The 14,695-nt window shown below is 47.9% G+C and overlaps 1 protein-coding gene across 3 annotated transcripts; it reads left to right on the forward strand.

The window, feature by feature from the left end:
- The first annotated feature begins 587 nt into the window (after positions 1 to 587).
- AP5S1 (adaptor related protein complex 5 subunit sigma 1) lies at positions 588 to 9,173 on the forward strand. 3 transcript variants are annotated; one of them, XM_040447586.1, is made up of 3 exons: positions 588 to 880; positions 6,571 to 6,762; positions 8,034 to 9,173. In XM_040447586.1, the coding sequence occupies exons 2-3, from the start codon at positions 6,587 to 6,589 to the stop codon at positions 8,458 to 8,460; spliced, it is 603 nt and encodes a 200-aa protein (XP_040303520.1). In that variant the 5' UTR covers positions 588 to 880; positions 6,571 to 6,586; the 3' UTR covers positions 8,461 to 9,173. The 3 variants fall into 3 exon arrangements, with proteins under 3 accessions (XP_040303520.1, XP_040303519.1, XP_040303521.1); XM_040447585.1 differs by lacking the exon at positions 588 to 880 and adding an exon at positions 5,345 to 5,470; XM_040447587.1 differs by lacking the exon at positions 588 to 880 and adding an exon at positions 5,556 to 5,720.
- Positions 9,174 to 14,695: the final 5,522 nt, after the last annotated feature.

Here is a 14,695-nt window from a genome sequence, read left to right on the forward strand (position 1 = left end):
GCCCCACATTGGGCTCTGTGCCAGGCATGAAGCCTACTTAAAGAATATATAAAATAAAAGTGAAGATATAATTTATATATATCAAATTCACCCATTTGAGTGTACAAGTCTGTGAGTTTTGACAAATGCAGACAGTGTGTAACCACCATCACAATCAGGTATAGAACATTTTCATTCTGCCCTTGATGGATTATTTGAGGTGATTTCAAATGGTACTGGCAATATCCCCAGGAGTGGAAATGCCGGGTCATAGTGTGTTTGCTCAGCTTTAGCGTTTTCTACCAGCAGAGTGAGAATTCTGCTGCCCCGTATGCTCATCACAATTGGTAAATTTTAATTTTTCTCTCTTAACCAGAAAACGTGACCGTTGTACATAGCAAAGAGCTCTGTTAAGTGCTGGACCTACACGTTGTGGTGTGGCAGCAGCAAGGCTCAAGCATTATGAGCCCAGCCTGTTTTCTGACTTTCCTACATTGAAATATTGGTCTTAATTTCTTCCTCAAGTCAGATTCTCCAAAAAGTTAAAGTGACTCCTCAGAGTCAGTTGGCTGTACGTCATTGGCTTGAGCCCATCCATTGACGACAGCTTACAGCCGTCTAGAAAACTTGGGATTTCTAAAAAGTCTTCGTATCTGGAATCGAACACATAGGCGCCCACTTTCCAGAGGCAATGAAACTGTTAGTACAGAAAGGAGGGATGTTTAGACAAGGAGGTCCACGGTCTCATGGAATCTGGAAACAATCAGGAGAGGGAAGTTGAGTAATGACGGGGAAGTCGCTGTTCTGCAGCCAGGAAAGCCATGCCTTGAGAGAATGCTGGAGGACGTGGACTTGTTCACAGCCGATTGTTCAAAGGAGACAGTTGGTTACGGGACAGAAGGTAAGAAGCATTCCTGCCCAGCCCACACAGGAATTGGTGTGGGTGCCAGCCGAGTGCCGCTAGGCAGCCTCCGCCCCACCCAGCTGCACCAGCACACGCCCCTGGGAGGGCTGCCAGGCTCTGAGTCAGCGGGGCCTGAGGCAGCCGGAGGGGAGGAAGCCTCACGTGGCCGGGTCCCAGCCGCCTCGTGGGGCCTTCTGGCTGTCAGCCCTTGCAGGAAGCGCGGCTGTTTGAAAGGACGAATCACACATGGCCTCCTCCTCCTGGAGCCCAGCCAAGACTACTTCCACGGGGCCTGGGGCTCCCTGAGGGTGGGATGGAGCTCCCAGGGTTAGGTTGTAGAAGGTACGCAGGGCTGGAGTTGGAGGAGGCCTATGGTCTTCTGAAATTTGGAGCAGGGGCTGAGTCGGCCCTGGGGCCACTGTGAGGGGACAGGGAGGAAGGGGGACACACAAGGTGGGGGGAGGGGCAGGCTGAAATCTACGGACACGCACATCTCCCTTAGCACGTAACCTCAGGAAAGTTACTTGAGTTCACTGTGCCTTAATTTCCTCATCTGTAAAATGGGGATTGTAAATGCCCTCCTTCAAAGGATTGCCGGTTGGATCAAATGAGTTAGTGTATGTAAAGCACTCAGAACAGAACCTGTCTACAGTGAGTGCCATCCAAGAGTTGGCTATGGCTGTTACTACTTAGGGCCAGTGTGAGGATTAAAGAACAGACAGGTAAAAAGGATGAGCCTGAAAACAATTAGAAGAAAGGGGTCCAGGCTGAGGGTTTTGTCCCTTTTCTGCACATGGGCAAGCCCCAGGGTTGTAGGAGAAAAGCCCAGATGCTGTATGTAAGCTGGTGGCCTACTAGCACCAGTCCAGGTAGCAGTTAGGAAGCTGTGGAAGGGGATGTGGTGGAGACAGAGGAGGAAGCCATCTGTGTGGCTGGTGGAAAGCTGCCCGCACAGGGCAATGCCATCTCTGAGATGACCCAGGGAGGTGGAGGGGGATGGAAGAACAAGCCTGGCCTGAATTTGGTCCCCTTTATTCTACAGCAGCCTTATCCACTTAATCTCAGCCCGCCTGGATTCTCAAAAAAGCAGATCCCTTCTTCTGCTTCGTTTGCTATTCTACTCTTTGAGAAATGGCTAGACATCCTTATCAGGGAGTCATTCGGAAAATCCACTGCCTGGGGCTGGCAGATTCTACCCAATTGCCCTCCCCACACCCAGAAGTAGGTGGTGGCTCAACTAGTCTGGCCTGAGGACTCAGGGTCTGTAAAGACCTTCAATATGGGTTCCCAGCTGTCAAAAACTAAAGGGGCTGTCCCCAGGGAGTGAGTTCTCTGTCCCTGGAGATGTGTAAGCAGGACCTGGGGGTTGGTTCTAACATCTGGGAGAAGCAGCAGAGCTTCCCAAGCCAGGCTGCCCACTGGTGATCAGGACACTGCTACGGCTTGGGTAGGTGTGGAATGGAAACTGCTTTCCAAGTTGAATCAGAATCAGTCACCGAGCACACGTCACAGTGTTAGGCACCAAGGGGCATTGGAAAAGGCAGGCACCAGGCTGCCTGCCGCCATGGGGTAGGCCTCACCCTGACATGGGTAGGGAGCAGTGGAGGATGGGAGTGTGGGAAGGGGCCCAACGTAAGAGGGTACAGGCAACCCCCCACCCCAGTTCAGAGGACCACTGAGAAGACCACTGGGGAGTGGGGTGATAGGCACCTCTGCACACAGCCAGCGGGAGGGGAGGGGGAATGATAGGAAGGTGTGATTCTGAGCCACATCTAGACAAGTGGGCCAGGCCCTAAATCCAGCCACCTTCCTCATTCAATCTCCTCTAGTTTTTGTGTAGTGCTTTATTTTACTTTCCTTCCTTCTCTCTTCAGTTTCTCTCTCTCTTACACACACACACACATACACACACTCTCCATATCCCACAAACCCACATCTGCACCTATTGTATGCCTGGCCCAGCTGCAGCCTGTAGGGTAACCACTATGAAAGGCTCACACACATGAACATGCAACGCATGTTGCTTCCACCGCACTCAGACTGTTCCATTCTGTCGTGAGGACTGGTTTTATAATTCCAGGAGGCACTGGAAGGTCAGCCTGTCCGTCCCTCTGCCTCCCATCAGACCAGAACACCCCATTTGCTTTCCAGTGCTGACCAACACCTCTCTAACACCTTCTCCTATCTTGCCTCTGTATTAAGGGTTGTCAACATGCATTGATTTACTGAGTGCCTACTATATGCCAGGCAACACCCTGACCACTTCACGTTGCCTCAATTAGGCATGAATTAGACTGTATGTAACGGCAACCCCACACAGCTGTTTAACAAAATAAATGTGTGTGCTCCTCACTCAGCAAGAAGGCTCTGCAGCATCTTGGGGGACCCAGGCTCCTTCCTGCCTCACTGTCCTCAGCTCATGGCTTTAGACCTGGAAATCACAGGCTGGCTGAAGGCTGCAAAGAGTCAGGAATGGCACCTGAGTCTGCTCTGCTACTTGTCAAGACACTACCTCCATCTGGGTCCTCCAAAGCCCTGCATAGTAGTGGCTCAGGCTAGATTTTCACTGCTGTCTCCTTCACATACCTCGCGAGGCCAGCCCCTCAGTGGCCTGGGACTTGGGAGTGGACTCACTGCCTAAGGAATGGACAGAGAGACGCCTGGGTGGCTCAGTTGGTTGAGTGTCCGACTCTTGATTTCAGCTCAGGTCAGGATCCCAGGGTCGTGGGATTGAGCCCCACATTGGGCTCCATGCTGAGTGTGTGGAGCCTGCTTAGGATTCTCTTTCTCCCTCTGCCCCTCTCCCCCATTTGGGCTTTCTAAAAAGAAAAAAAAAATAAATTTAAAAATAATTTTTAAAAAAGGAACGGACAGAGTCTGGAATACTGTATTCCAGATGCCAGGTGGCCCCAAGCAACCACAGCCCTTGGCCAGGTCTCTGCTGTAATCAGCTGGCAGACATGGGTCCTGGCTGAGCGTGATAGGGACCAGCAACCAGGAACTGAGCCAACATGACCCCAGTCTTGTGACTGAGTTCTCACACGGTCTCTGGGCCTGCCCCTCCATCCACAAATATATGTTGTACGTGTTCAAAATGCCCCTATGCCCTAGTCAGACCCTGCCCATCTCCTGTAGCCTTCCTTCAATGCCGCCCTGCCCAGGTCCTGTAGCCATTGCATGCCTTGCCCTTGGAGCGGACTGGCTCCAGGGTCCCCACCTTGACTCCCCGGCTCTTCATGTCTTCAGTCACCAAGGAGTGTGTTCTTGTCGGCTCCAGGCCTACTTTGTGCATGGCCCTGGGGAGGGAACATGTGTGCCATGGCCTGTGTATACCCCATGGGAGACATCACCACCACAGGCAGACCCTCAGCCATGGGTGCAAAGAGAGTAGCTGAACGCTAACGGGCAGTCCAGGCAAGAAAGTTTCCCCTAGGTTTTGGTCTGAGCACATTTTGAAGGGGAAAAAAGGGGGGAGGAAAGGGCATTCCGGGCCGAGGGAACAGCCAGTGTGGAAGCTCTGAGGAACAGAACACTGGGAGGCTTGAGTGGTTCACTTGCTAATAAGGCAAAAGTGTACATGCGTGTGTGGGGATGCCCAGGGTAGGCAGTGAGGCTCAGGATAGACCTTGCCGGGCCCCAAACACCTCTGGGCTGAGTCTCTAATTGGGGCTGGAGGCAGATGGCCTGCCAGGCCCCTTTTAGGTTGAAAGAATAAATCTCCTCACTATACCTTTGACAGCCTCCCTCAAAGAGGGGTCAACTTGTTAGAGGTGGAAGTACGAAAGGAAAAACTGGTCAGCCTACTAAACCCTTCACTGGGGTCCAACGAAGTGACTCACCTGCCAGGAACACACAGCTTGTGACAGGGGTGGGCTAGGGGGATGGGGGGGGGGGCAGGGATAAATTTGAATCATTCTACTCGAAACCGAACCCTGGCCTTAACCCACCTCAGGAACCCACAACCCTAAACCCTCCCCGAAGAAATGCCTAAATATGCATCTTCGTCCTGAAGTCACAATTTCCAAAAGTGAAGCCCAGGAACCTGCATTTTAACAGGCACCCCACTGACTCCCACGCATAATGGCCAGTTTGAGAACAAGTCCCGCACCTTTAGGCCCCACGAGCCTCAGAAGGCTCGCAGGGACCTCGGGGTCCGAACCCCTCCTGCTCGCAACTACGCGGCCGCCCGGCCTTTCCCGGAAGGTTCACATGCCGGGTCGCTGCGCCCTCTCGCGGTCGAGGGGGGCTGTGGCCTGGGGCTGGGCTGGTCCAGGGGCTCCGAGTAGGAACACCCATACCCTGTCTGGAAATAATGGGCCTGGGCCTTGCTGGGAGCTCGAAGCAAGGGGTCTTTGATCGGAGGGTGAAAGCTGCCCTCGCCGGGGGGCCGGGTGTCAGAACACCGCCCCTCCCCACTCCCGAAGCAGCACTTCGGGCGCGCGGGCCCCGCCCACCTTGCGCGCGTCACCTCGTGCGCGCTCTCGCGACCGGCGTGCGCAAGCGCCCAGGGGCTTCGCAGCCGCCATTACTCCCCCACTGCCGGGTCCTGCGGCCTGTTAGCAGAAGTCCACAGGCAGGGAAGGAAGGGTGAGTACGACGCCTGGAGGACAGCGGCCCCGGGGCTCAGGAACAGCACACTCAGGGCGGGGTGCCTGGCTTAGGTCCGTCTGACTGGAGCAAGAAACTACAACCCCCCTAATGCCCTGCGCCACAGGGTTGCGCGAGGCAGTGACGTGAGAGTTTTTGTCGCTACCATTTGTGGGCAGGGGGGACGCGGTGGCGGAGGCTGATGACGCGCTCTTCTTGCCGCTGGAGGGTCACCGGAGGTCAGCGCCAGGTCAGCTGGCTCCCGCTCTCAGAGCGCCTTCGCGAACCTTCCTGCTTGACCAGTCTAAACTGACGATCTATTTACCCTTAATCACAGATAACAGATATTTGTTTACTGTGTACCCGCTGCCTTTCCATCCCTGGCTGGCCACTAAACCAGCCAGACACCCTTATTATTAGTATCATTACTTAGTAGTCTTTATTTTTAAGTAATCTGAAACTTACAGAAAATTTCAAGAGTTTCTTATAAAGAGCTATCTCATACCCTTTGATAATTAAGTTAGCTGCAGATACGATGCCATTTTAGCTCAATGTTTAGAGGTATGTCAGTGTGTATTTTCTAAAAACGAGAACATTCTCCCACATTCAAAATTAGGTAACATTGGTCAAGACTATTATCTAGAATGTTTCCAGTTGCCCTACTAGTGCTGTACGTTGAAACTACCCTTTTCTTGGCTGGGGATCCCCCACACACATCCCACACACAGGCAGCGTTCAGCTGGTCTCCTCTCTTTAGTCTCTTTCAGTCTGGAGCAGTGCTCCCCAGCTTCTGTTGTCTCTCATGACACTTTTTGAAGATTCCTGGCCATTTGTTTTGTAGTTTTGTAGGTTTGGGGTTGTCTGAGATTTCTTCACTTAACCTTAGCCAAAAGGCAGAGAAGCAGTTGAGATTTCTTCACCATTGACTTTGTTGTGGGCAGAAGTGCTGCTGACCAGACACCATTATGGCGAGGCGGGGAGTGTGTCTTGGGTGGCTGAGGAGCACCATTGTCCAGCCACAGCAGCCTCTGGACATGCTGCCTTGTGGCTGCCCTGTGACTTTAACACCCATCTCACTGAGGTCTCTGGCTTCCCTGTAGTGCCTGCCCTGGAGCTATGGTCCACGCCTTCCTCATCCACAACTTGCGGGCTCCGCAGGCCCAGGACACGGGCCTTTGCCGAGTGCTCTACTCCTGCGTCTTTGGTGCCGAGAATTCACCTGATGACCCACGGCCACATGGTGCTGAGAGGGACAGGCTCCTTCGAAAGGAGCAGATTTTGGCTGTGGCCAGGTAACATATGGGCCTTCACTGAACACATGCCTGATAATGATAGGTTTTCTGCGGGGTACAGAGAATCAGACTAAGAAGCAGAGACAGAGTTTTAGAGTAGTGTTTCCATGAGCTGTCCACAATTGTTGTTCACAAGCGTTATGTGAAAAGGGGTTAAAGAAATAATAACAGGACGGTCATCATCGTTAACTATTATAGTTAGCATTTATTGAGCCTGTACATATGTGCTAAGAGTTTATGTTCTGAGCATTTCATGTATATGGACTCATTAATCCTTGTAACTGTCTATTGAGATAGATACAGTTATTACCCCTACCTTGCAGGTGAATAAACTGAGGTACAGAGACTTTAAGGAACTTAACCTGCCCAAGGTTATGTAACTAGAACATGGCAGAGCTGGGATTTGGGTGTAGGCAGGCAGATCCTGGAACATGCTTTGCAGTGCAGGACTTCTCAGGGCCATTAGTATGCCTGTAGGTTTTATGAATCCCTAAGGAGGAGTGAGAATGTCATACATGGGAATGCTGAGCCCAGAGCCTCCTGAAAGCCACTGAAAGAGCAGTGTGTGGGAAATACTGTTCCAGATGTAGTGGCTGGCCTTGGACCTTCCCATCCCAGACCCAGATGGAGCCAGCCGGTGCCAGAATCTCTTGACCTCTCTGCCTTTTGTGTCCGGGGATTAACATTCTCGAATGGGCAGTCCTGTGTTAGCCTCTTGCCATCCCCTTGTTCCTCTGGGCCTCCACCCCCCTCCTGTAGCACAGAAAATTAAATGCCTTTAAAACCAGCCTGTGCATGGCCCAAATTAGAAAGTGATTCAGGAGGGATCAGAGAGAGATTTCAAAAACCTGAGTGGCCAAGTGGACGGTCTTTCTTTTTTATTTGGAAAGGGTTGCAGGATGGTGGTGGAGAGGTTGGACAGGCCAGTTGCATTTCTTCATTTCTCATGGTTTGCGTTTCTTTATGTTCAGGAAGCCTCTGTGAAGCTAGTGGTGGCAGGATCTTTTTCCCCTGGTGCCCTTTCCTGGCTCAAAGAGCTGTGTTCAAAACCTGCCTTCTCTTGAACACATGGAGTGAAATGGTTCAGGGCCTGGAGATGGGAGCCTGGATTCCTGTCAAGGCTCATGCTTCCTGCTCTGTGGTCCTGGGCAGGTCATTTAGTCTCTCTGGGGCTAAGTTTCTACATCTGAGATATGGAGTTAATAGCACCTCTCAGTTTTAGGGGTGGTCATGAGGATGACAGAAATCAGTGACCCACCCACTCTTCCCAGGCAGGTGGAATCCATGTGCCAGCTTCAGCAGCAGGCATCTGGCCGGACCTCCGTGGACCTGCAGCTTCAGTCCTCAGATGAGCCAGTGCCCCTGCATGAGGCCCCACATGGGGCCTTCCGCCTGGCAGCAGGGGACCCTTTCCAGGAGCCTCGGACAGTGGTGTGGCTGGGTGTGCTCTCATTAGGCTTCGCCCTGGTGCTGGATGCCCATGAGAACCTGCTGCTGGCTGAGAGCACACTCCGGCTGCTGGCACGCCTCCTTCTGGATCACCTCCGGCTGCTTACCCCCAGCACCAACCTCTTGCTTAGGGCTGATCGCATCGAGGGCATCCTTGCCCGCTTCCTGCCCCATGGTCAACTGCTCTTCCTCAATGACCAGTTTGTCCAGGGTCTGGAGAAGGAACTCAGTGCTTCCTGGCCCCGCTGACCCCTCACTGGGATGGGGCTTCCTGAGGGGCAGGGAGGGAGGACAGGGATGGATGGACACACAGCCAGGTGAATCTTGGCATTGGCCTCCTTCCCAGCCTGCTCCCAGCTCTGCTGTGCTACCACATCCAGGACAAGTGGACGGGACAAGCTGGCAGAAAAGAGGGCTGGGCAAAGGGTGGTGAGGAGGAATCCCAGAACATTCTGTGCCTGGAGCTGCCATGTGACTCATTTAGACTGCATAGTGGACCAGTCTCACCTGTCCTTGACCCCAGTTTCTCCCATCCCCGGCAGCCAGCCCCCAAAACAGTCCACCAGTTGCTAGTGTTGGAGCATGAGGAGTGGAACTCAGCCCACTTTCTCCTTCTAAACCCACAGTCCTCACAGTGCAAAAGGAACCTGAGACTCCCAGGGTGGGGGAGCTGGTTGCTGTATTTGCACCCACTTAGGCAACATTATCAACAAGGATTTTGTCAGTGAGGACCTGCTCAGTGTCCAGCCCCACCACAGTTCACAAATGTGTCTGTCGTTCATTCAGCAGGGGGATTCTGTAGCTCTCTGGGCCCATCCCTTGCCCACCAGGCAACCTCAAGATAATGCTAGGTTTCCTTTGTCTTCAGGGAGAGAAGATACCATCAGATGGGTGCAAGAAGTCTAGCCAGGATGAAGTTGTCTTTCTTGTTTTGAATTAAAAGCACTGATTGTGTGATTTCATTCTTTGTTTCTGTAAGTTTGGATAATGTATATTTGCTCTTATGAGTACATGTCTCTTTGGCACTGAGCTGGGTATCTGAGCTTTCATGATCAAAGATGCCCCCAAGAAGCATCTTGGGAGGTCTCCAGCTCTTGTGCCCCATATCACCCCTGTCGCCTTATGTGCCTCCTTTGGGTGGTAGTACTTGTTTTCTGTACCAAAATGTGGCAGGTTGGTGTGGATCGCTGAGAAACAGAGCCTGAGACGAGGATTAGAGGATTAGTTACAAGTTGCTTACATGGGAGGTGATTCCAGGAAGTACTGGAAGGGAAGGCAGCCCATACAGGTACATTATCAAGGGTGGGTCAGGAGCTTAGTGTCTCTGGGGGCCTGTAACACAACAGTCACTTTTGAGTGACCTTGCTTCAAGGGCGAGGGACTAAGAATGTTTGCCATTCTCTTCAGTCAGTGGTTTTGAGTTGGTCTTAAGACAAATTACCTGGCTCTTTCTGCCCCCAGAAAAAGGCATTGTGGTGCTGGGCCTGGCTGCATGATGGTCAAACCCAAAAGGATATGGGTGGGGCACCAAACTCCTGTTATGAGTCTTTAACCAGCAGCTCCTTGTGGTGGTTTAAGATGATTCAATTGGGGGCTCCGTCTGTTAAGCACCTGACACTTGGTTTCAACTTAGGTCATGATCTCATGGTTCGTGAGCCCCAAGTCGGCCTTCTTGGGATTCTCTCTCTCCCACTCTGTCCCTCCCCTATTTGTGTGTGTGCATGCATGCACTCTCCATCTCAAATAAGTAAACGTTAAAAAAAAAAAAAACTGGAAAAAAATTTCTTTATTCTTTATTGTCAGTACCACACTGTCTTGATTACTGTTGCTTTAGATAGTAGTAAGTCTTCAAGGCAGATAGTGTCAGTCCTCCAGCTTTGTTCTTCAATAATGAGTTGGCTAGGGGTACCTGGGTGGCTCAGTCAGTTAAGCATCCTGACTTCAGCTCAAGTCGTGATCTCATGGTTCATAAATTTGAGCCCCACATCTGACTCTGCTGTCAGCACTGAGCCCACTTTGGATCCTCAGTCTCGCTCTCTCTGCCCATCCTATGCTCTCTCTCTCTCAAAAATAAATAACAAAAAAATAAAAGTATTTAAAAAAATAATGAGTTGGCTAATCTCAGTCTTTTGCCTTTCCATATAAACTTTAGAATCAGTTTTTCAAATCCACAAAATGACTTGTTGGGAATTTAATTGGGATTGCACTGAATATGTAGATCAAATAGATCACATTGGGAAGAACTGATATTTTGACAATATCGAGTCTTCCCATCCACAAACGGAATATGCACTTACTTTGTTCTCCTTTTATTTCTTTCATCAGAGTTTTATGGTTTTCCTCATAACAAATCTTGTACATATTTTGTTATACTTGTACCTAAGTTTCATTTTGGGGATGTTAATGGTACCTGTATAAATGGCAATATATTTTTAATTTCAAATTCCATTTGTTCATTGTTGGTATAGAGGAGAGGGAATGACTTTTGAACATTAACTTATATCCTGCAACCTTGCTGTGATCATTTGTTAGTTCCAACAGGTTTTTCTTCTTTTTTTTTTAAGTTTATTTATTTATTTTGGCGGGGGGGGGGGGAGGGTGCAGAGAGAGAGGGAGAGAGAGAATCCCAAGCAGGCTCCACACTGTCAGCAAGGAGCCTAGTCCAGCTCAGGGCTCAATCTCACTAACTGTGAGATTGTGACCTGAGCTGAAACCAACTGTTGGAGGCTTAATTGACTGAGGCACCCAGGAGCCATTCCCCAACCCCAACAGTTTTTTCTTTCTGATTCTTTCAGATTTTCTACAGAGGCAGTCATGTCATCTGTGTACAGGTGTAGTTTTATTTCTTCCTTCCACATATATAGTTTTTATTTCCTTTTCTTATCTTAATGAATCGCACTTCCAATACAGTGTTGAAAAGCAGTGGTGAGATGGGACATCTTTGTTCTTGATCTCAGTGGGGAAGCTTCTAGTTTCTTGCCATTGACTATGATGTTGGCTATAGATTTTTGTAGATATTCTGTGTTAAGTTGAGGAAGCTCCTCTCTATTCCTAGTTTGCTGGGAGGTTTTTTTTTTTTTTAATCATGAATGGATGTTAGATTTTGTCAAATGCTTTTTCTGTATCTTTTTATGGCCATATGACTTTTCTTCTTTAGTCTGATGGATTGATTACATTAACTAATTTTCAAATGTTGAACCAGCCTTGCATACCTGGGATAAATCCCACTTGGTCATGTTGTATAATTCTTTTTATACATTGTTGGGTTCTATTTGCTAATATTTTACCTCTATGTTCATGAGCAATATTGGCCTGTAGTTCTCTTATAATATCTTTGTCTGATTTTGGTATTGGGGTAATATTGCCTCATAGAATGAGTTAGGAACTGTTCCCCCTCCTTCCGTTTTCTGGAAGAGATTTGAGAGAATTGGTATATTTTCTTTCTTAAATGTTTGGTAGAATTACCAGTGAACCCATCTGGGCCAGCCTTGAATTTTTTAATTAAATTTTATTGTCCAAATAGGTAACATGGTTTAGAAGTCAGAATGATAAAAAAATTTTCACTGAAAAACTTGCTCCCACCTCTGTCCCATCCATTCTGTTCCTCCCACTATCCCAGAGGGTAATAGCTTTCTATATTTTCTACATATCTATCTCTCTTATACAAATACAAGCAAATACGAACTTGGGTTCTTATTCCACTTCCTGCCTGCATTGTTTTCTTACACTATAGGCCAGCTTGATATAGGGTTCTGCACTTGCTTGTTTCACTTAACAGTGTTGCCTGGAGATCTTTTCATAGCAGTACATAGGATTCTTATTCTTTTTTTAAGTTTGTTTATTTATTGAGAGAAATAGAAAGAGGGGGAGGGGCAAAGAGAGAGAGAGGGAGAGAGAACCCCAAGCAGGCTGTGCACTGATGCGAGGCTCGATCTCACAAACAGTGAGACCATGACCTAAGCCAAAATCAATAGTTGGACATTAACCAACTGAGCCATCCAGGTGCCCCTTGTTCTTTTTATTCTTTATTCATTATATGAGTATGTTATAGTTCATTTAACAGATCTAAGAATTACTGTGAAATATCTCACATTTATAAAATGGTGGTTAGAATCATAATCTGAGTACCCGTCATTAAACTTGCAAAAGCACTAACTCATTAATTTCTGCCATTTTTATTAAGTCCTTCCTTCTGTTTTCATTTCCTTCTGTTATCTATAACTCTTTAAGGGTTTTGTTTTAATTCTTTTGTTTTCAGGTTTAAAAAAAAATTGGTATTTGTGTTTTAAGTTAAGAATTTTCCTCTGACAACTGTTTAAGCTATATCCCGTAGGTGCTGACATGTGGTGTTTTCTCTAATGATATTTTCTGGAAAACCTGCAGTGTAATTTCTTTCCTCTTTGATTCCCTATTTCTTAAAAAAAAATTTTTTTTTTAACGTTTATTTATTTTTGAGACAGAGAGAGACAGAGCATGAACAGGGGAGGGGCAGAGAGAGAGGGAGACACAGAATCGGAAACAGGCTCCAGGCTCTGAGCTGTCAGCACAGAGCCCGACGCGGGGCTCAAACTCACAGACCGTGAGATCATGACCTGAGCCGAAGTTGGACACTTAACCCACCAAGCCACCCAGGCGCCCCTGATTCCCTATTTTTACATGACCATGTAAGAACAATATTCCTGAGTTCTTGTATGTTCAAAAAAATAATAATAATTTGGTACCTGTATACTTACCTTTTTGGTCTGGGTGCCCCAAAGATTCTTTATTTTCCAGTAATATTACTAGAATATATTTTGTAGTGTAAACATGGTGTGTTTTTTGTTCAAATGTAGATTTAAATTCTTATTTCAGAAACATTTCCCTGAATTATATCTTTTTTTTTTTTTTAAGGTTTTTATTTTTCAGTAATCTCTGCACCCAACATGGGGCTGGAACTCACAGTCCTGAGATCAAGAGTTGCATGCTGCACCGACTGAGCCAGCCAGGAGTCCCTAAGTTATATCTTTAATAGTTATTGTATTTCATTGGTTTTGTTCTCTTCAGGGATTCCAGTGAAACACTAGTTGGCTCTCCTTTTCCTGTTATCCATGGCTATGTTTTTTCTCCCTAATCCTTTTTAAAAATCATTATTGTTGAAGTATGATTGACATACAATGTTATATTAGCTGCAGGTGTACAACAGATTGAGTCAACAATTCTGTACATTATGCATTGGTCCCCATAAGTGTAGATCCCATCTGTCACCATACGACGTTACTACAGTATTACTGGCTATATGCCCTATCTGTATTTTTCATCTCTGTGATTTACATATTTTATACTGGAAGTTTGTATCTCTTAATTCCCTTTATCTGTTTCACCCATCCTTTCACTACCTAATCTTTGTAACATGGCAGATCCCTGAAAGCATCAGAAAAGGAAAATGACTTTCTCAAGATGTATCTCGTATTTTCCAGTAGGAACGGCAGTGCAGAGGCTCCACTGGACCCAGTTTAGCTTAACCTAGGAGAGAGCTTGCAGGCTATGAAGTCCCTGAGGCTCACCTGTGTGACTCAGACCTCTGCCTTCTGGATGGTTCCAGGTCCTCCATTCTGTGGAGTTGGTGCATCCCCTTAGTATTGCAGTGGCAGTTGGTCGAGCCCTCATCCCACCTGCAGGGGGACACTGAACACTGAGCACATCATATGTGTCTCTGAGGCATCACTTCTTGGCTTCTTGGCTTCTGTGGTGTTGTCAGGCTCCCTTGGGTCTCAAGACATGCGGCTCCTCTCTTCTCCCTGTCGTGCTGTGTCTGCCCAGACTCCGAATACATGCTCTTTCCCTTGATGCCCCAGAATCAGGCATTTGGGTGGTAGCAAACTTTAACTAAAGGTTAGAGGGATAGAGAGGAGTTATCCTAAAGAACAGAGAAAAAAACTTAAGATTGATTGTCAGACATTTCTGTTCTCTGAGTCTCTAGACCATTCTCCCTAAAGGGATGTTCTTACTCTCAGTTCCTTCTGGAGCCTCAGCCACCCATCAGCTTTCAGGCTGCTCCCTTCTTTCTTATCTTTTTATTAAAAATTGTTTTTCTCCTTTTTATTGTAAAGTATATATAACATAAAATTGACCATTTTAGCTATTTTTAAGTGTACAATTTAGTGGCAGTAAGTACATTCACAGTATTGTATCTGTTCCAGCATGTTTTCTTCATGTGAAACAGAAAGTGCATCCATTAAGCAGTGCCTCCCCATGCTTCCTCCTGTACTCTCTGTTCTTAGCAGCCTTGTTTTATTCCTGTTCATTCCCCCCTGTCCTGTTCATACTGAGCAGTGTAAGGCCTCATTGCCCACCCAGCTTGGTTCCAGCCTACCTGTTGATAGTATATCTGTGCCCACTTAAAAAAGAGAAAGAAAAAGACTGTTCTGGGGTTCCATCTGCAGCAACTCAAAGCATATTTCCTTCCTTCCTTCCTTCCTTCCTTCCTTCCTTCCTTCCTTCCTTC

The sequence above is a fragment of the Herpailurus yagouaroundi genome, unplaced genomic scaffold (genome assembly GCF_014898765.1).
Source record: "Herpailurus yagouaroundi ecotype Mexico unplaced genomic scaffold, PumYag 196, whole genome shotgun sequence".
Taxonomy (NCBI): Eukaryota; Metazoa; Chordata; class Mammalia; order Carnivora; family Felidae; genus Herpailurus; species Herpailurus yagouaroundi.